Raw genomic sequence first — 22,326 nt, forward strand, 5'->3', positions numbered from 1 at the left:
AAGTAATGAAATTGTTTCATTTTCATTTTCACTTTCACTCCTGCTTGTTTCTGGCATCTCCAAGCCTGAATACTTCAAACCACAGTGAGCAAAACAGTATTGAATTGTCTTACTGCTTATTTCTTGCCAACTATCAGTGACAGAAATCACTGCTTTGTGAAGGCATATAGACACAACCGACAGTATTTAAAAACTGTTCACTCTAACCATGGTGTAGTGTTTAACAACCATACAAGTACATGTGACTGACACTACCTACAAACTCTTTGGCATCAGTCTCGTGTCCCAGTTAAGTAGCTTAGTACCCAAAATAAACAAAGGAAACTCCGACCATTTTCTGGACTAGTTTTAGTTCGTTAAGAGTTGCCACAAATAAGCCGCTGGCCTGATTAACTGATGGCCGAATTCACCGGAATCCACTGTATAGGAGAGGATTGTCTTACAAGAGTATGTTGAAATTACAAATCTGTAGGTAACATGCATAGATGAACTTTGCAGCAGCAGGTGAGCTATGCCAAGGATAGCTTCGGACAATGTCGTTAAGCACTTTGGTGATGGCGTGGATTTATGGTCACTAGCATCTCAGTCAAAACAGAATGAACTGGAAGTTTAGAAAAAGAGTTGTGAGGAAGTTACTGGGTGTGGAAAGCTTATAAGGAGAAGATGGGACTTTTGGTTTTCCCTAGACTACAGGAAGCTGAAGTGTGACCTTGTAAAGATTTATCCACATGAGTGTGGTTAAAGGTGGATAATCTGTCCTTAGGGTAGAGGAACCTAAAACTAGGGCACCATGATAACATCGTGGTATGGGCAATTGAGTTCGAAGTTCAATTCTCGTGTACTGTGTAATGAGTCTGCACATCCTCCCACAGTCCAAAGACATGCTAGTTAGGCTCAAAGGGCGGAAGGGCCTATTCTGCACTGTATCCCAAAATAAATAAACTAGTCAAAATAGATTTTTAAATGAGAGGGAGAAGATTTTAAAAAGGACCCGAGGGGTAACATTTTTTGTATGGAGCAAGCCTGGCACAATTGCAATGTTCAGATGGGTACATGGACAGAAAAGGTTTAGAGGGATATTGGCCAACAAGAGACTAGCTTGGAATGACATCTTAATTGGCATGGATGAGTTGGTCTGATGGGCTCTTTCCTGCTTTGTAACTCTGACTTTGAAGTTGTGAATAATCTGGTTCGTTTTCAGTGCCCTCAAGCGAGTGGAATTGGCGGTTGCCAAAGCCAAAGAGGAAATGGCATGCTTAAATGGGTCATGGTGATAATCAGGCTTTTAAGAACTTGAATTCAGTTAACAGAATTTTGTAAAAAGTAAGTGGATTTGGGTAGGTGACTCATTGGAGTTTGGGCAGACTACCAGGTTGTGATGCAGTCAGTCAAAATGAAAATTTAATTTGGTCAGTGACAGACTGCATTGATTGGTGGGACACAATGGAATTGCAATTTTAGCAGGAAGGCTCATCACCTGTGAGTGCACATTGGGAAAATTCTATTACACCTACTCAATCCCTACCTGTATATATCCCCTCTATTTTGTCCACTGCTTACAGATTCTTTACAACCCTTTGGCATTTTCACTTAATTTGAGCTTCCAAATGTATTCATGTGCATAATTTGGCTCATTACTAACTCAACACCATTATCAAAGCTGCGGACAGCTATAACTGGTATAACTATTTCTGAAACTGAATGTACTGGATAAATGTTGGGACAGTTAGATTTCGCTAATTTTGAAGAGTGGAAGCTTTTTTTGACATCCCATTTCATTTCTTTGACAACTTTCAGGATGTTTCTTTTATTGCCTTTTGAATGCCATAACAGGATCTTCTAAATTAACCAGTCAGATATTTCCTTTCCAGTTTGCCAAAAGCATTTTTCCACAGAGAAAGGTCATGTAATTTGTGTGGAATTCATTGCCACCGAAGCCTGTGGAGGCCACATCATTGTGCATATTTAAAGCAGAGTTTGATAGGTTCTTAATTAGTTGAGGTGTCAAAAGTTACAGGGAGAAGCAGGAGATTGGGTTTGAGATGGATACTAGATCCAGCCATTATGGAATGTCTGAGCAGACTTGATGGAGCAAATGGCCTAATTCTGCTATGTCTTATGTTCTTAACCTCTTCTTTACTTCATTTATCCCTTCCCTTTCACACCTAGGCCTTTATCCTTTTCTGTTAAGAATGTAGAGCACTCCTGACTATTGCTTTCAAATTCTGGTCTGAAGTATAAATACACAAATTTCACCAGGAACCCAAATGTCAGACCTGGCTTTTTGAGGGATTTCCAATATGTTGATTTCATTTCTATTTGTAATCATTTTAATTAAAAACATTTGAAATGCCATCGTACAATGAATAATGAACTTCCGATTTTGATTTAAGGACCTCTGGGAAAAAGTGTTGTCTTCAGTTGTTTGTTGTTAATTATTTTTATAAAATTTGTGTTAAAGCTAAAGCAATGGGGGAATATTCAAGGTTGTCATATAATTGAACATCATGGGCCATAGATATTTAATGGGAAGAACATTTAGGGTGCCATGGTAATGTAGTAGTTAGCGCAACACTATCACAGCTTGGGGTATCGGAGGTCAATTCCTGTGTCCTCTTTAAGAAAGTTGTATGCTCTTCCCTTGTATATGTGGGCTTCCTCCCACAGTCTGAAGACGTGCCGGTTAGTAGGTTAGTTGGTCATTGTAAATTGTCCTGTGATTAGCATTGGGTTAAATAGGTGGGTTGCTGCAGGTTACAGCTCGTTGGGCCAGAAAGGCCTGTTCTGCACTCTATCTTTAATTAATTAATCAAGATTCAAAAACTTTATTGTCATTCTAACTGTATATCAGCCCTGCAGGGCAGAATGAGACAGCGTTTCCCAGGAGCAGTGCAATCATAACATAACAAATGCAACACTAAATAATAAACATAGCAATAAACAGTAAAACACAACAGCCACATGTCAGTTAAAAACAAGTTATAAGTGTCCAAAGCAGAGTCAGTTAGAGCAGCTATTTAGCAGTCTGACTCCCTGTGGGAGGAAGCTGTTTAGTAGCCTTGTGGTTTTAGTTTTGATGCTCCTGTAACGTTTACCTGATGGCAGAAGAACAAACAGTTCATGGAGAGGGTGTGAGGGGTCTCTAATGATGTACTGTGTCTTCTGAAGGCATCGACTCTGAAAGAGGTCTTGGACAGAAGGTAGGGAGACCCCAATAACCTTCTCTGCTCCCCTAACCACCCTCTGCAAGGCCTTTCATTTCATTTCAACCTTTCATTTCAAGATGCAGGAGATAATGAACATAAATGCTCAAATTTTAAGGATTACTCGATAAATGAGACAGTAACACTGAAAACGAATTCCTTTTAAACCTTGAAATTCATGTAATTTAAATAGTAAGCCACCAATAAATACAAATGGAAATGTTTGTTTGTAGACTGGGCTTCCACAAATTTTTAAGGATACTTACCGTTATATCACCTCTGACAATTGGTAGAAAATGAGTCTGAGATGTTGAAAATTGTTCTTGCTGCTGGAATTATTTTGAAATGACCTAACAAGAAGACAACTAACTTTCAAATTATGGTTTAGGAACAACTGCTAATCTTATTATGAGAAATCTCTGGTATTTCTGTTGTTACTTATATTATTTTCCTTTATTTGCCTGCAACAGTTGAAGCATTTGTAGCACCACCCACAGTCAGTGCCTCTCCTGCTAAATCAGAACCTTCAGCCGTACTTGATCTGTTTGGTGGTGGGTATACTTTTCAGATATCTCCCCAAGTTGAGCAGATGTTCAGCATTTCATTGGCACTGGTATTTAAAATTAATGTGGCAGCAAAACAGACTGAGTGCTGTTTAAAATGTTCATTAAAATAAACAGATCTTCCAACACTTTTGCAATCATCATTATTAATGTTTCTCAGTAGCACCGCATGTATGATCTTAAATTCAGTTGTGTAAATGTTATCTTGTACAAATACTGAATTTTTCACTGAAATACCATTCTGCACCAAGATATTAAACTAGTTTTCAAATGCATCTAAAGTGGATAAATTGTGTGATTTTTAGGATAGCATGTGACGTAGAAACGTTTGACATTCTGAATATGTTGCATCCTTTGCTAAACAAGTAGAAATCTGAAATCTGTTCGCTTGCGCTTAAGTGGCTAATTGTTTCTGATGGTTGCAGAAATCAGTTGATCTAAGTTTGGTGCTTTCTTCGCTCTTTTTTGTGCTGCTCCTCTGGATTCCAATATTAGATGCCTTTGGCAGTTCTGTTCCTGAGTCTCAGCCTGCCAATCAGGCCCTTTCCACTTCATCTGCATCGTCCGACTTGCTAGCTGGTAACTGACTTTCATTGTGATGGGGAGGGCAAAGGATGTACTTGGAGGGTAGTGGTGATGGGTTGGGGTGTGAGATTTAAAGTAGTCATTCGTTTTGCAGAATGTGTGTGTACTACTAATTTTATTTTGTAATATCCTTTCCTTGTAGCTTGAAGTTGTTGCAGTTCTGTTAAATATCAAAACTGTTTAAAATCTACTGTTTTCATTCAGCGTATTTCTAGTGCAGGATCGAGTTTTCAACATTATGTAATTGTAAATGTAATTCCATGCACTGTCCTATATCCACACCACTGTATTTACGTTGTCTGGAATTGCATTTGATTTAACCAGTTTGAAGAACTTTCCAAGAGGAGGTGATTTGCTCTTGAGGTTAGCTGTAATCCAAAGAGTGTAATTTATGTGACATAGCCTTTTTTTTAAAAAAAGTATACAGTATATATATTTTTGTTTCTTCAAGGCTTTGGAAATGCATTTATGGCAACTACAAATGTGACAGTGCCTCCAGTTTCAAATAATATTTTGCAACCTGACTTTGAAGCTGCTTTTGGTATGACGACTGCAAGCAGTACACTCGACTCATCAGGTAAAGGAAGTAAAATATCTTATTTTCAATAGTTGGAAGGAATAAAATTGTTTGAGCCCTTTATCACTTGAATAATTTTAAAATGTAAAGGTATTTAAATATTTTAGAATAGAGATGGTAGAATAGAGGCATCTGGGATACATGTTCATAATTCCTTGAAAGTCACAAATAGATAGAGGTGGAAAGAAAGCATTTGGCACATTGGCCTTCATAAATGAAACTGTCAAGTACAGGAGTTGGGATGTTATCTTGAAGTTGTATCAGACATCGGCGAGGTCCAATTTGCAATGTTGTCTGCAGTTCTGGTCACCTCCCTACAGGATGATTATCAATAAGATTGAAAGAGTGCAGAGAAAAAGTTGCTGGGGCTTGAGGACCTGAGTTTATAAGGAAGGATAGAATAGGTCAGGACTTTATTCCCTAGAACATAGAAGATTGAGGGGAGATTTGACAGAGGTATACAAATTTATAAGGGGTATAGATAGGGTACATGAAAGTGGGCTTTTTTCCACTGGGGTTTGGTGAGACTAGAACTAAAAGTCATGGGTTGAGGGTGAAAGGTGAAATGTTTAAAGGGAACATCTTCACTCAGAGGATGGTGAGAGTGCCAGTGGAAGTGGTGAATTCAGGCTCGATTTCAACATTTAAGAGAAATTTGGATAGGTACGTGGATAGGAGAAGTATGGAATGCTATGGTCCAGGTGCATTTTGATGGGACTATGCAGATTAATAGTTTGGCATGGACTAAGTCGGCTGAAGGATCTGCTTCTGTGCTGTATTGTTCTATAACTCGATGCATTCAGCTTCAGAAGAAGGCCAAAAAAATCCTTGAGTTATTATTTATGTTATTTTCTAGCAGTATTCTTAGATTGGCAGTGGATGAAAATCTAAAAGAAAATCTGCAGATGGTAGAAAAGTTCAAAGTAAGTTTATTATCAAATTACATGTATGTCACCATATATATCCCTGTGGTTCATTTTCTTGTGGGCATACTCAATAAATCCATAATCAAATAACTAACAAAATCAATGAAAGACCGCACCAACTTGAGCGCTGGACCAGTGTGCAAATGACAACAAACTGCAAATACAAAAAGAAGGAAAGAAATAATAATAAACAAGCAACAAGCATCAAGAACATGAGATGAAGAGTCCTTGGCAATTAGTCCAGAGGTTGTGGGAACATTTCAATGACGGGACAAGTGAAGCAGAGGGGTAATAACTGTTCCTGAAACTACTGATGTGTATTTTGAGGCTCCTGTACCTTCTTCCTGAAGGCAGCTGTGAGAAGAGAACATGTCTCGGGTGGTGGGGATCACTGATAAGAATTCTGCTCTCCTATGACAATACTTCGTGTAGATGAGCTTAATGGTGGGGGGGGGGGGTTTACCTGTGGTTTCCACTATTTTTTGTAACATTTTCTGTTCAAAAGCATTGGAGTTTACATACCACATTGTGATGCAACCAGCCAATATATTCTCCATCAGACATCTATAAAAATATGAAAAGCTGGAAGCATTGGTTGAGCAGGATTTCCGGAAAGAAACACTTAATCTTTCAGATCAAAGACTTTCTGTCTGAAATGAAAAATCATAGTTAGTTTTATGTTGTATAGTGAGAAGGATGAATAAGACTTAATAGTTCTCAGATAAACACAAAATTCTACAGATGCCTGAAATCCAGAGGAAATAAACACAAAATGCTGGAGGAACTTAGCAGGTCAGACAACATCAATGGGAAAAAATAAGCAGTCGACCTTTCGGGCTGAGACTCTACGTCGGGATTGGAAAGGAAAGGCGGATGATGCCAAAAATAAAAAGGTGGGGGAAGGGGAAGGAGAGCCAACTAGAAGCCAGGTGAGTAGGAAAAGTAAAGGGCTGGAGAAGACGGATCTGACAGGAGAGGAGAGTGGACCGTGGGAGAAAGGGATGAAGGAAGGGCACCCAAGGGATGGTGATGGCAGACGAGTAGAAGAGGTAAAAGGACAGAGTGAGGAATCGAAGAGGAGTGGGAAAGGAAAATTACTGGAAGGAAAAAACAATGTTCATTCCATGAGGTTGGAGGCTATCTTGATGGAATATGAGATGTTGCCCCTCCACCCTGAGAGTGGCCTCATTTCAGTGAAAGAGATATCCATGGGCCAACATGTTGGAATGGGAATCAGGATAGGAATTAAAAAGGTTTGCTATCAGGAAATTCTATCTTTGACAGAGGTGCTCGAATAAAGCAGCCCCAGTTTACTTTGGGTCTCACCAATGTAGAGGAGTCCACTTCTGGAGCACTGGAAAATATTGACTATAGGTTCGCAGCTGAAGTGATGCCTCACCTGGAAGGACAGTTGTGGGCCCTGAATGGAGGTAAATGAGCAAGTGTAGCATATCTGTCACTTGCAGGGTATGTGCCATGAGCGAGATTAGGGGAAGGACGAATGGGTAAAGAGAAGCAATCCCTGTGGAAAGCAGAGAGTGTGGGGGGGGGGGGGGGTGGAAGATAAAGATCTGTTTGGTGGTAGGATCCTGTTGAAGAATGATTTGTTTAACGCGGAGATTCATGGGGTGATAGGTGAAGACGAGAGGAACTCTCCCTGTTAAGATGGCGGGAAGGTGGGGTGAGCACAGATTTTATCTTGCTGCTTTTACTAAGCAGCCAACGTAATCAAAGACCCCACGCACACCACAGGCATCCTCTCTTCTCCCCCCTCACGAAGTGCGGAAGGCATCAAGTCCTGAAAGCAGGTACCACAAGGATAGCTTCTTTCCTGCTGACATACAGTAAGATTATTGAACAGTCCCACGGTATGATAAAGTGACCTCACTATCTACTTTGTCATGGCCTAGCACTTTACTGCTTACCTGCACTGCACTTTCTCTATAACTAACACTATATTCAGCTTTCATAATACCGGTGTGATGAAATGAAATGGTTAGCAAGGATGGCATACAAAACAAAGTTTTCCACTGTACCTCAGCACATGACAATAATAAACCACTTATTATCTATTATCCTTATCTAAAAAACAATACATTGGCATTAGATAAGGTTCACAAGAATGCTCCCAGGAATGGAAGGGTTAAGTGTGAGGAGTGTTTGATGGTGTATCGCGTTGAAACCTACCAAATATTGAAAGGCCTAGATAGAGTAGATGACGTGAGGATGTTCCCAATAGTGGGGGGAGTCTGGGATCAGAGGGCACAGCCTCTGAATACAAGCGCATCTCTTTACAACAAGGATTGGCATTGATTTCTTTAGCCAGAGCGTAGTGAATACTTGGAGTTCATTGCCACAGATGGTTGTGGAGGCCAAGTCACTGGGTATATGTAAAGCAGAGGTTGATGGGTTCTTGATTAGTAAGGGCATGAAAAGGTTATGGGGAGAAAGCAGTGGAATGGGGTTGAGAGGGATAATAAATCAGCCGTGATGGAGTAGTGGAGCAGATTCGATGGGCTGAATGACCTAATTCTTTGTCCTATGTCTTATGCTCTGATGGCTCTTAATACCTCTTGTTTAGGTTTGCTATCTACCTGCTGTTATCAAAAGATTTACTTGTCTACAACTTATGCCCACCACAACCTTGATCTTGTCCTCCCAGTGATGTAGCAGTGATTGCATTAATTCTTCTTCCCACCTCTCTGCAACTTAAAACTGCCTTGTTTCTGCTCTTCCATTGTTATAAGAGCTTCAATCTAGAATATCAACAGTTTCTTTTTCCATAGATATGGCCTGATCTGAGTGTTTACCAGATATTCTGTTTTTCCTGTAGTTGACGGTGGCAGGTGGTATAAACCTGAACATTCCCTGGGGAGCCTTTTACACCACAGTACAGGACTCTAAAATTAGTTCACAATTAGAGCAATTGCTTTTAATGATGTCTAGAAAGTAAGCGTGGTGACTCCCTTACCCTTATTGCATTTTACGTAATTCTTCATTCCTATGGTAGTTTATGTATTTTTAGTACTTTATAAAATACCATAAGACTATACGATATTGGAGGAGAATGAGGCCATTTGGCCCTTCAAGTTTGTTCTGCTATTTCATCGTGGCTGAATCATTTTCTTTCTCAGCCCCTGCCTTCTCCCCATATCCCTTCATTCCCTGATGAATCAAGAATCCATCAATCTGTGCCTTAAATATACTCAATGACTTGGCCACAGCTGCCTATGGCAATAAATTCCACAGATTCACCACTCTCTCTCTAAAGAAAATCATCCTTATCTCCGTTCTAAGAGGACAGCCCTCTATTCTAAGGCCGTGTCCTCTGGCCTCAGATTCCCCCACCATAGGAAACATTCTCTCCACATCCACTCTTATCGAGGCCTTTCAACATTCAATACATTTCAATGAGGTCATCCCTCATTCTTCTGAAATGCAGTTAGCCCAGAACCATCAAAAGCTCCTCATATGGCAAGAGATTTGTGAACCTCCTTTGAACCTTCTCCAATATCAGCACATCTTTTCTTAGATATGGGGCCCAAAACGGTTGACAATATTCCAAATGAGGCCTCACCAGTGTTTTATAAAGCCTCAACATTACATCCTTGCATTTATGGTCTAGTATTCTCGAAATGAACACAAACATTGCATTTGCCTTCCTCTCCACTGACTCAACCTGCAAATTAACCTTTAGGAAATCCTACACAGAGACTCCCAAGTCCCTTTGCACCTCAGATTTTTTAATTTTCTCTCTTATTATTTCTTCTACTGAAGTGCATGGCCATATACTTCCCAACGCTGCAATCCATCTGCCACTTCTTTGCCCATTTTCCTAATCTGTCTAAGCCTTTCTGTAGCTTTGCTACTTCTTCAAAACTACCTGCCCCTCCACCTGTCTTCATATCATCCATAAACTTGGTCAAAAAGCCATAAATTTTGTCATGCAAATCATTGACATATAACGTAAAAAGAAATGGTACCAACATAGACCACCATGGAACACCACTAGCCGCCAACAGCTAACCAGAAAAGGCTCCTTTTATTGACACTCTTTGCCTCTTGCCAATCAGCCACTGCTTTACCCTTGCTAGAATATTTAATGTAAAACCATGGGCTCGTAGTTTGTTAAGCAGCCTCGTGTGGCACCTTGTCAAAGGCCTTCTGAAAATCCAAGTATACAACATCAACCGATTCTCCTTTGTCTATCCTGCTTGTTATTTCTTCAAAGACTTCCATCAGATTTGTCAGGGAAGATTTTTCCTTAATGAAACCATGCTGACTATTGCCTATTTTATCATGTGCATCCAAATACCCTGAAACCACATCCTTAAAGCTCGACTCCAACATCTTCCCAGCTACTGAGGTCAGACTAACTGGCATATAACTTACCGTACTTTCTTCCACCTCTCTCCCTTCTTGAAGAGTGGAATGACATTTGCAAGTTTCCAATCCTCCGGAACTTTAAAGATCATTATTAATGCCTCCACAATCTCTTCAGCCATTTCTTTTGGAACCCTGGAGGTGTATGCTGTCCGGTTCAGGTGACTTGTCTACCTTCGGATCTTTCAGTTTTCTAAGAACCTTCTCCCTAACAATGGCAACTTCATAAACTTCAGCCCACTTACACTCTCAAACTTCTAGCATAATGCTAGTGAATTCCACGGTGAAGACTGATAGAAAATGAAAACACGAGGTAATCTGCAGATGCTGGAAATTCAAACAACACACACAAAATGCAGGTGAAACGCAGCAGGCCAGGCAGCATCTGTAAGGAGAAACACTGTCGCTGTTTTGGGCCGAGTCGTTAATCCTGACGCAGGGTTTTGGCCCGAAACGTCGACAGTGCTTCTCCTTATAGATGCTGCCTGGCTTGCTGTGTTCCACCAGCATTTTGTGTGTGTTGACTGATATAAAATATTTACTTAGTCCACTATTTTCTTGTCCCCAAAACTACCTCTCCAATATCATTTTCCAGCAGTCCAATATCTACTCTCACCTGTTTTACACTTTATGTATCTGAAGAAACTTTTGGTATCCTCTTTAATATTATTCAGTAGCTTACCTTCTCATTCCATCTTTTCCTTCTTTATGACATTTAAGTTGCCTTCTGTTAGTTTTTAAAAACTTCCCAATCTTCTAAATTCCCAATAATTTTTGCTCTATTGTATACCCTCTCTTTTGCTTTTATATTGGCTTTGACTTCTCACGTTAACCAAGGTTGCTATTCTGCCTTGGGAATACTTCTGTCTCTTTGGGATGTATATGTCCTGCACCTTCCAAATTGTCCCCAGAAATCACAGCTATTGCTGTTCTGCTGTCATCCCTGACAACATTTTTTTCCAATCAATTTTGGCTAGCTCCTCTTTCATGCCTCTAATTCCCTTTACTCCACTGTAATACTGATACATCTGACTTTAGCTTCTCCTTCTCAAATTGCGGGGTGAATTCCATCATATTATGATCACTGGACCCTAAGGGTTTCTTTAACTTTCTAATCAATTCCCTTTCATTTTACAACACTCAATCCAGAGTAGCTGATCCCTTAATGGGCTCAACCATGAGTTGCCCTAAAAAGCCATCTTGTAGGCATTCTAGAAATACCCCCTCTTGGGATGCAGCACCAACCTGATTTTCCCTATCTACCTGAATATTGAAATCCTTCATGATTTTTGTAATATGGACCCTTCGACATGCGTTTTCTATCTCCCATTGTAATTTGTCGACCACATTTTCACTGTTGTTGGGTTCTGTATATAACTTCCATCACCTTTTCAGTTCCTTGGCTCTACCCACAACAATTCAACACCTTCCAGTCCTATGTCACCTCTTTCTAAAGATTTGATTTAATTTTTTTTTAACCAACAGAGCCTCGCCACCTCCTCTGCCTCTCTGCCTGTCCTTTCAATGCAGTGTGTATCCTTGGACATTAATCTCCAAACTATAATAATCTTTCCGCCACAAGTTCATTTACCTTATTCCGTATACTGTGCACATTGAAATATTATAACACCTTCAATCCTGTATTCACCTTTTTTGAATTTGACTGCCTTTTACATTCCAACTCATTCTGCTAATGGCAGTTTTGCTCTATCATTGGCTTCTCCTTGTTAGCAGTCTCACTACACAGTGCCTCTGTCTGTAAACCAATTGCCTCTTCCTCAGCACTATCACTCTAGTCGCCATTCCCCTGCCAAATTAGTTTAAACCCTCATGAACAGCTCTAACTCACTTGCCCGCATGGATATTGGTCCCCCTCAGGTTCAGGTGTGACCCATCCCTTTGTACAGGTTGTACCTTCCACAGAAGAGATCCCAATGATTCATAAATCTGAGCCCCTCCCCTGCACCAGTTCCTCAAGCCTCCCATTCATCAGCCAACACATTCTATTCTTACCCTCACCGGCAGCAATTCAGGGATTACTACCCTAGGGTCCAGTTTTTCAGCTTTTTACTTCAGGACCTCCTCACCTTTCCTACCAATGTCATTGGTGCCAATGTGTATCAAGCCTTCTGGCTGCTCACCCTCCCCCTTTAGAATGCCTTGGACCCGATCTGAAACATCCCTGATCCTGATTCCTGGGAGCTAACATACTATCTGGCTGCCTCTATTGCACCCACAGAATCTTGTCTCTGTTCCTCTGTGTGGAATCTCCTATCATCACTGCAGTCCTCTTCACCTCTCTTCTCTTCTGAGCCACAGAGACCCGGTTGCTGCAGTTTCCCCTTGTTAGGTCATCCCCTTCAACAGTATCCAAAGTGGTAAACTTTGAGTGAACAGCCACAGGAGTACTCTGTACTGGCTTTCTTTTTCCCTTCCTTCTCCTGTCATTCACCCAGTTACCTGCAGCCTAGGCATGACTACCTCCCTGTAGGTCATGGTGCTGCACTCCAGTTTCCTAATACATTCTCTGAGGAGCTGCAGATGTGGTTACATGGGAGTCTGGAGGTCTCCGAGAATTCCCACATCTCACACACAGAACAAAACACTGCCCCGGAGACATTCTCACTGTACTACCCATGCCCTAACAGACCAAGAAGAACAAAAAAGAAAAAAGAGAAACTCACAGATACTTACCTCACGAGGCATGATGAGTTAAAGCCACTGTCAACACTAGCCCACTCATAAAATGACCAGTCTGCTTGTGCTTGCCTTAATTTTATTTGCCCTTTCTAATGAATCCCACTTAGTGATTGGTCGCATTACAGCTCTGAAAAAGTGCTGCGAAACACTGCCTTTTTAATATAGCCTGACAGTTCAAAAGATAATTTGATTGACTATGAATCCCTGCAACTTAATAAAATCTGGTTTGGTAATAAATGATGATTGAAACTCCTTACATTGTCTTGGGACAGCACAGTAGTGTACTGGTTAGCTTAGCCCTGTTACAGTGTCAGCAACCTGCTGTCTGTCAGAATGTGGGAGGAAGCCCACTGTGACAGCATGGGTTTCCTCCCACGTTCCAAAGACATACTCCAGGTTGTTTAGTGTCCTTTCTAGTACACAAGAGTAAAGGAGAATTTAATTGTTACTCTGGATCCAATGCAGCACAAGAAGATCAAGAACAAAATAATAAATAACACAATATATATAAATACATAAAATGGCTTTTCTACATAGTTTGATTCTATGCCCATAAAGTGACGCTAGGCTCAGGAGTGTCTGTACATAAGGTAAGCTACAGGAAATGGTAAAATAGATGTGGTGGAGTAGACTAGTGGGTGGAGGTGTTGATTAGCCTTACTGCTTGGGGAAAGTAACTTTTTGTTTTCTTGTCTAGGTTAGTAGGTTAATTGATTATGTGGGTGTAATTAGGAAGCGCAGACTTGTTGGGCTGGAAGGCCCTGTTACCATGCTGTCTTTCTAAATAAAAAGATGAATTGCCTTTGGATGCAAAGCTCTGAATGTTTGGGTGGCTTCTTGGAGATTCTAGTTATGACAATTAGTTACATATTGAAAGCTTTTTTTATTGTGTATTATATACCAGACTCCATTGTTGTATAACTAGCATTAAAAACTGCATGGCTGGCTTCTGCTATAAGGAATAAATAGAAATGCAACTACTGCTGTTCAATATTGAGCCAAAGCTTTCTGTTCTTAACAATGCTGTCATATTTTATTTCTCTTCCATTTCATGCCATCAACGTTGGCTCCTTGTTTGATACAATTTCATTATTGGTGAGTTTTTGCCTTAATTGTGACTTGGCTTCATTTATTCAATGATATAAGCTTGTTGCTGTGTGCCTTTTGTTTCTAATTGACTGACAAGTTACAAATGCTATTCCCTAAGGTGCATTTTCAAATTAAAGCTAAATTACATCAATGCCTGAGCACTTCCTTGCACTGTTATCAGATTGACACCAAACTGTTTTCTTTCTCACATTTATAATAAGTCAATGCATTCATCATAAGTTTCAGCAGAGATGCTTTGATTATTCTATCTACACTCTGGCCAATTTATTAGATACAGGAATGGAGCCCAGTGTTCGACACATTGTGCATTCAGAGATGCTTCTCAGCACACCACTGTTGTTTGAGTTACTGTCGTCTTCTTGTCAGTTTAAACCATTCTGGTCATTCGCCCACAGAACTGCTGCTTACTGGATTTTTTAGTTTGTTTTTTGCACCATTCTCTGTAAACTCTAGAGACAGTTATCTGTGAAAATTCTAGGAAATTAGTAGTTTCTGAGATAGCAAACCACCCCTTTCGGCACCAACAATCATTCCACATTCTAAGTAACTTAGATCGTATTTCCTCCCCATTCTGGTATTTAGTCTGAACCACAACTGAAACTCTTGAATGTTTGCATGTTTGTATGCATTGAGTTGCTGCCACGTGATTGGTTGATTAGATATTTGCATTAACAAGCAGGTGTACCTAATAAAGTGGCCATTGAGTGTATGTTATGTTTGGATATAGTGTGCAGTGAAAGAGTAATTATTTCCAAGAGATGTTCAAGCAGAATTATAGGATTATATTCACTACACTTCTGGTTTGTTGTGTACCCTAAATGCAGTTTTGGATAAACTTACACATCTTTATGTAAGAAAGGGTGGAGCAAGAGAGCAATTATCTTTTAATATTGTTTGCTGCATTCTTCATTCCTATGTATTAATCCTTTTTATTTGTCAGGTTTTGATGGATTAGGTGATCTTCTAATGCCAACAGTGGCATCCCAGAATCAAGCAACGCTCGCAACAATGCCAACAGCAGGTGTAACAACACAGCTGACAAAAGGCTTGGGGAGTGATCTTGATTCTTCTCTTGCAAACCTTGTAGGAAGTACGTTGATCTGTTTTATAACAAGCTTCTGTTTTCATTTCTAAAGTACAAAAAGTATTGATAATTTCTGAAGTTGTATAAAGTTGCAAAATTTTATCTGCAGCCAGCTGCGATTAACCTTCCTGTCAGTGGTACTGAAGTTGCAAGAAGCTGGATATGTTTGAACTCTTCCACATAGTTCACTAAAAAAATGGCTGACCAAAAGCAACCAGGATTTGACAGAAAATACAAAAAAAATTAAAGTTATCAGATGTTATCCAATTGATTGAATACAAGTGTTTTAAGTTTCTAGGTAACATTGATTTGAGTGCAGTGACTAGTATGAGATAACTGAAGAATATTTTGAGTTAGATTATCAATAGAAGAGATTCTGCAGGTGCTGGAGTAACACATACAAAATGTTGGAGGAACTCAGCAGGTCAGGAAGCATCTATGGAAATGTATAAACAGCCAACATTTTGGGCCAAGGCCATTCATCAGAACAGATCCTAGACTCCCACATTATTGGAAACATCCTTTCATCATCCACACTATCTAGGCCTTTCGTTATTTGATAGTTTTCAATAGTAATGTAAAGTAGAAATTTTCTCCTTATTGAACACGGAGGTAAAGAGAGGATATTAAAGGACATTAATTGTGCCCCTAGAAGGAAACTTTCCACTGGTAGGAAAATTGATAGCCTTTGGATCCAGGCTTGAGATGATTACCAAAGACATAAAAGAGGCGATGAGTGTTAAGACCTGGTTTTTCCTTATAAATCTATTGAGGAATCATTGTGAAGCTGCTAAATGATATAGAAGGCATTTGACAACAGGTCAGTAACTGCACTGTGTTAGCTTAGTGGTGGCCAAATGAAAAGACCAAAATTACTACTTAATAGTATACAGATTACAGTCATAAATCTAAATTAAACCACAATATGAAGTAATTATGTCTAATTAACTAAAACGTAAAATACAGGGGAAACCCTTAAGGTATTTAGTTAAGTTGGTGTTAGTTAAAATAATGTAATTCAAGTCTCAACTAATTATTATTCCAATTGTGTAGATGAGAAAACTTGTGGTGCAGTAAGTATCTTTGTGGTTCTTGTTGTATTACATTCATCTTCCCATATTTTCTTATGACATGGAAGGTTGTCATTTGGCCCATCAAGTCTGTGCTTTTCTCCCTTCCAGCAATTAAGTCTGGAAAAGAAACTTGAGATGGATATTTAAAATCACATAAGTTGTGAGAAAAAGAAAACTTCCAAATGGATGAAGGATCAGTAATTATTGGGGACAGATTTGGGTTTGCCAAAAGAAATTATTTGGCAGCAAAAAGTGCTTGGGTTATCATTTGTGATAAATTTGCGGCCGGTCCGCAAGAATATTGTCAATATTAAACCAGTCCGTGCTGCAAAAGAGGTTGGTGACCCCTGATCTAAACTAAGTCTGCATTACTTTTGGAAAGGGGACAAGATGCAAAAGGGCCAAGAGAAAGGAAAGAGGTGGACGAATGATTTGGCTCTAATTATTTGGAAGAGCTGACACAGATACCATGGGCTTATTCAGTCCGCTTCAGAGCTGTGTGTTTTTTTCCAAGTATCTTGAAGTTGGGAGTTCTTTTGGAGATAGCGAAGGGATAGTGTTGTGACTTAAGAAAAAATAAGTGATAGATTTATTCAGAATCGGATTTAATATCACTGACATCATGAAATTTGTTATTTTGCCATAGCAATGCAGTACATAAAAAAACTTAATTACAATAAGAAATATAATACAAAATTTTTTCGTAAGTTCTTTGATATGATGTAATAATTATATAATAATTGCTGTGTCCATAAGCATGTAGTTTGTGTTTAAATATAACACATTAAATAAAATGATGGCTGTATAAAGTCCAGTTAATTTTTGTTTTGATTTTTCTTTGTGATGGCAGACCTTGGCATTTCTCCAACTCCAGGAAAGAAGTAAGTAAAGTTCTATTTAGAACCTTAGTAATATACTTACTTCTGTGAAAAATGCATTGACTTTAACAAGCAAATGGAAGTTCTGAGTATTATAATACTAGAGAAGGTACAGAGGGCGGGGTGAGTAAGGTCTTGAAGGGACTTGTGCAGAAGTATTTTCACTTGGATATGTTGAAGAACTGTTAATGAATGGGTTTGTTCAATCGAAGAAGATAACAAGGGAGCCTAACTGATGAAATTTGCAACATGGGCACAATGGTTGTAGAAGATGCCACGTTGTGCTTGTTGTCTGACATTTAGGTTCAGAATGTTTACATGGAGGCCTGCAGCAGAGTTCCATCTTGCTGACATTTCATGGTTCTCATAATGGTGAAATAACACACGGAGCACTTGTTTGCCTTAGTTTTTGTATAGTTTTTCATTGATTCTGTTGCATTTGTTTGTTCTGCTGTGAAAGCCTGCAAGAAATGGTAGCGTAGCATGGGCGCCACGGTAGCATAGTGGTAAGCATGACACTATTACAGCTTGGGGCGTTGGGAGTTCAGTGTTCAATTCAAGCAATCTCTGTAAGTCCTTTTCATGAGTTTGTGGGTTCCCCTGGGTGCTCCTGTTTCCTGCCACAGTTCAAAGAGATAGCAGTCAGTAGGTTAAATGGAATCAGAATCAGGTTTGATATCACTGCCATATGTCATGAAATTTGTTGTTTTGTGGCAGCAATAGATTTCAATGTATAAAAATAAAAACTATAAATTACAATATAAAAACTAAATAAGTAGTGCAGAAACAGAGGAAAAAGCACTGAGGAATTATTTGTGGGTTCATTATCCATACAGAAATTTGATAGTGGAGGGGAAGAAACTTCCTGAAACATTGTGTGTGTGTGTGTCTTCAGGCTCCTTGTACTTCCTCCTTGACAGTGGCAATAAGAAGAGGCATGTGATGGGGGTCCTTATTGATTGATACTACCTTTTTGAGGCATCGCCTTTCGAAGGTGCCCTTGATGCTGGGGAGGCTAGTGCCCATGATGGAGCAGCCTAAGTTTACAACTTACTGGTATATTGAATTGTCTTGTGATTAGGCTAGAGTTAAATAGATAAGTTGCTGGGCAGTGCAGCACATTGGGCTGGAAGGGCCCGTTCTGTATTGTATTTCTAAATAAGTAAAGAATAAAAAATGAATCTAGTGTAGTGTGACATACTGTATGTGTACTTCGATAATAAATTTACTTGAACTATTGAACTCTGAGACCCTGTGCCTGTGGTAGGATGGAGTTAGTTGCAGGGTCAGCAAATAGGAGTTGTAAAGCTGTGAATATAAATCAAAGGAGCAATTAAGCTACTTCCTAAATTTATACTGTCTTAATGTTTGTGATTTATGTTTTGTATGTTTTAAAAAGTTTTCTTTTTCATTGTAGTGTTTTTGTTTTTAAATATCACTGAATAGCTAAGATATTTAAACCTTAGGAAATAATCCCACAGTTTTTGCATCCAGCAACAATGAGCTTCCTAGGACTCTGCTTGGGCCATATGGCTAAATGCTAAATGTAAGGATAATCTATGTCAGTAAGGTAGGCCTTCCCCACATGCACACTAATTACAGGAGTTTGAAGAATGAAGGTGGTGATCTTTGACAGACAAACTAAGCCAGTCAGATTTGGTCATTTCATTTTGGTCTTTCTAATGCTTAGCTCGAAGAAATGAGAATATTGAACAAATACAGTTGGGGATCAAGAGGGGTAATATCTTTAGTGTTTATATAACCTGACTGAAAGTCAAATAGTACAAAAGGGCAAAAAGCAGATAACGGAATGGGAAGTGGCCAAGGGTAAATTATTAAGTGTGGATTCTTGCTATTATGGCACGTTCTAGTTACTATCCTAGGATGCAAGGTGTGTGGTATTGTTTCATCTGATAAAACGGGAGTGGAGGTGGAAGAGAACAAACATCATTCAAGATTATTTAATATCATTTCCAGTACACAAGTGTAAAGGAAAATGAAATAATTGTTACTTCATATCCGATGCAGCACACAAGTAAACACAATAATAAAAAACACAATATAATTACATAAGATAGCTTATACATTGTTGTACACAAAGTAATGCTGGGTACATGAGTGTCTGCACATAAGGTGACTGACAGGGAATGATGAAGTAGTGGTGGTTGGGTGTGTGTAGGGGTGGGTTAGTGAGTGGAGGTGTTGATCAGCCTTACTGCTTAGGGAAAGTAACTGTTTTTGAGACTTGTGTTCTGGCATGGATGCTTCTGATGGGAGTGGGACAGACAGTTCCTGAGCAGAGCGAGTGAGATCCTTTTTCATGTCTTCATTTATAGAAAGGTTTGAAACTGTAGTTGTTGGAAATCTAGAAAGTTGTACCATATCTTCAGTCATCTTGCAATCTAAACAAGCGAAAATTTTATCCTCTGGTAAATTGAGCAGAACAGCATACGTGAGGCTGCTGGATGACTTCTTGTTTCTTCAGAATTGTCAGATCTCCTGAGGGGAGGGGTGTTGTGGGGAAAGGGCATCAGTTTAGAAGTGGGAAGGCCAGTCTTCCTTAAAAGATCTGCTATCCATGATGAGATGAAGAACTGTTATATTGGATCCGATTAGACAAATTGAAAGTCAAAGCCAATGAAATGGGCTGGTGTTTTTTTTTTAAATTAATGATCAACTTTATTTCAAACTTCAAAGTACATTTATTATCAAAATATGTATGCTACAGTGCCTATTAAAAAGTATTCACACCCCTTGGAAGTTTTCATGTTTTATTGTTTTAAAACATTGAATCACAGTGGATTTAATTTGGCTTTTTTGACACTGATCAACAGAAAAAGATTCTTTTGTGTCAAAGTAAAAACTGATCTCTACAAAGTGATCTAAACTTATTGCAAGTGTAAAACACAAAATAATTGATTGCACAACTATTCATTCCCTTTAAGTTGGTATTTAGTAGATGCACCTTTGGCAGTAATAACAGCTTTGAGTCTGTGTAGAAAGGTCTCTATCAGCTTTACACATCTGGACACTGCAATTTTTCCCCATTCCTTTTTACAAAACTGCTCAAGCTGTGACAGATTGCATGGGGATCGTGAGTGAACAGCCCTTTTCAAGTCCAGCCACAAATTCTCCATTGGATTGAGGCCTGGACTCTGACTTTGCCACTCCAGGACATTAACTTAGTTGTTTTTAAGCCATTCCTGTGCGGCTTTGGCTTTATGCTTGGGGTCATTGTCTTGCTGGAAAACAAATCTTCTCCCAAGTCGCAGTTCTCATTTTACCCTCTACCTTCACAAGCCTTCCAGAGCCTCCTGCAGAGAAGCATCCCCACAGCATGATGCAGCCGCCACCATTCTTCATGGTAGGAATGGTGTGTTTTTGATGATGTGCAATATTTGGCTTACACAAAATGTAGTGTATAGTCTGATGGCTACAAAGCTCAATTTTGGTTTCATCAGACTTATAAAACCTCCTTCCAGTTGACAGTCTCCCACATGCTTTCTACAAACTATAGCTGAGATTTTATGTGAGTTTTTTCAACAGTGGCCACTCTCTCATAAAGCTGCGACTAGTGAAGCACCTAGGCACCAGTTGTTATATGCACAGTCTCTCCCATCTCAGCCACTGAAGCTTGTAACTCCTCCAGAAATGTCATAGGTTTCTTGGTGGCCTCCCTCACTAGTCCCCTTCTTGCACCGTCAGTTTTTGAGGACAGATTTTCAGCTGTGCCATATTCTTTCCGCTTCCTGATGATTGACTTAACTGTACTCCAAAGGATATTCAGTGACTAGGATTTTTTTTTTGTATCTATCTTCTGACTTGTGCTTTTCAGTAACCTTTTTTGCGGAGTTGTTTGGAGTATTCTTTTGTCTTCATGGTGTAGTTTTTGCCAGGGTACTGACTCATAAACAGTTGGACCTTCCAGATACAGATATATTTTTACTACAGTCAATTGAAACACCTTGACTGCACACGGTGATCTCCATTTAACTAATTATGTGACTTCTAAAACCAATTGGCTGCACTAGTGATGATTTTGTGTGTTTATATTAAAAGGGGTGAATACTTATGCAATCAATTATTTTGTATTACATATTTGTAATTAATTTAGATCACTTTGTAGAGATCTGTTTTCACTTTGAAAACAGTCTTTTTCTGTTGATCAGTGCAAAAGAAAAGCCAAATTAAATCCATTATGAATCAATGTTGTAAAACAGTAAAGCATGAAAACTTCCGGGGGGGGGGGGGTGAATACTTTTGATAGGCACTGTATGTACATCCTTGAGATTCATCTCCTTACAAGCAGCCACAGAACAAAGAAATCAAATAGAACCAATTAAAAAAGACTATCAAACACCCAGTGTACAAAAAAGAACAAGTCGTGCAAACAATAAAAAGTAACAAATAACATTAAGAACTAACATTCACAAAAGTGAGTCCACAGCCACAAAGACAGTCACAGCCAATCCAGGAGTCCATTAGTTGCAGGCCACAGTTTCAGTTCAGTGCAGAGACAAGTAAACCTCTTTGAGCAGTGAACTGAAGACTGGCCTGTCCCTGGCTTCTGGCCCCAACACCTGACCTTTTCACTCTGGCCCGGCGCCTGAATTGGCCAAACATTGGCTCGTTTCTCATCTCAGGCACAGGCTCCACCGCCTCGACTCTGACTCACTTGGGATTCGCATCTTCAAATCTGCTGGAAGTCTACACCAGCAATAGCCATACGTTGGCTTGTTCCTTGCTTTCAGGCCCAGGCCCACTGTCTGAATTCGGCCCATAAATCCCATGTAGTTTCCATATACATTTATGTGCACGTACAGGTTGAACACCCCTTATCTGACATTCCAGAATCTGCAAACCTTCAAAATCTGAATTGTTTCTTTTGAAAGTGCTGGGAAGGTTCCCAGGTGACGTGCAGGTCTCTGTGCACCACAGACAGTTCTGAAAAGTGATCTTACATGTGTAATGAACAGAAGTAATGAAAAATAGAAAAACATAAAGCGAAAGATGTAGGTCTCAATCATGTATTGTCAGCATAGGAGTGAACATATGCCACTTAATGGCATGCTGGCCATGAAACAAGCAACCTATCACAACAAACTGAAATTGAAGGTAATTGTGAATATTCAGCAGGCTGGTTGCAGAGATTTAAGAAAAGGCACGGCATTAAAATTTTAAAGCATCTGCTAATCATGAAAATCTAGCACCAGAACAAGTCTATGATGCTGATTGTTTTTATAA

At 39.5% G+C, this 22,326-nt stretch overlaps 1 protein-coding gene across 15 annotated transcripts in view; it reads left to right on the plus strand.

Moving 5' to 3' along the window:
- Window positions 1-22,326, plus strand: part of LOC140733005 (clathrin coat assembly protein AP180-like) — a 180,543-nt gene that overhangs the window by 135,629 nt on the left and 22,588 nt on the right. For 11 of the 15 annotated variants that reach the window (XM_073055753.1, XM_073055754.1, XM_073055752.1 and 8 more), the window contains 5 exons: window positions 3,674-3,754; window positions 4,262-4,345; window positions 4,803-4,928; window positions 14,988-15,137; window positions 17,055-17,085. In XM_073055753.1, coding sequence (XP_072911854.1) covers window positions 3,674-3,754; window positions 4,262-4,345; window positions 4,803-4,928; window positions 14,988-15,137; window positions 17,055-17,085 — 472 coding nt within the window. Of the gene's footprint in view, window positions 1-3,673; window positions 3,755-4,261; window positions 4,346-4,802; window positions 4,929-5,784; window positions 5,857-14,987; window positions 15,138-17,054; window positions 17,086-22,326 lie in introns of those variants that run through there. The other 4 variants (XM_073055757.1, XM_073055764.1, XM_073055765.1 and 1 more) reach the window with 4 other exon arrangements.

The sequence above is a fragment of the Hemitrygon akajei genome, chromosome 9 (genome assembly GCF_048418815.1).
Source record: "Hemitrygon akajei chromosome 9, sHemAka1.3, whole genome shotgun sequence".
NCBI lineage: Eukaryota > Metazoa > Chordata > Chondrichthyes > Myliobatiformes > Dasyatidae > Hemitrygon > Hemitrygon akajei.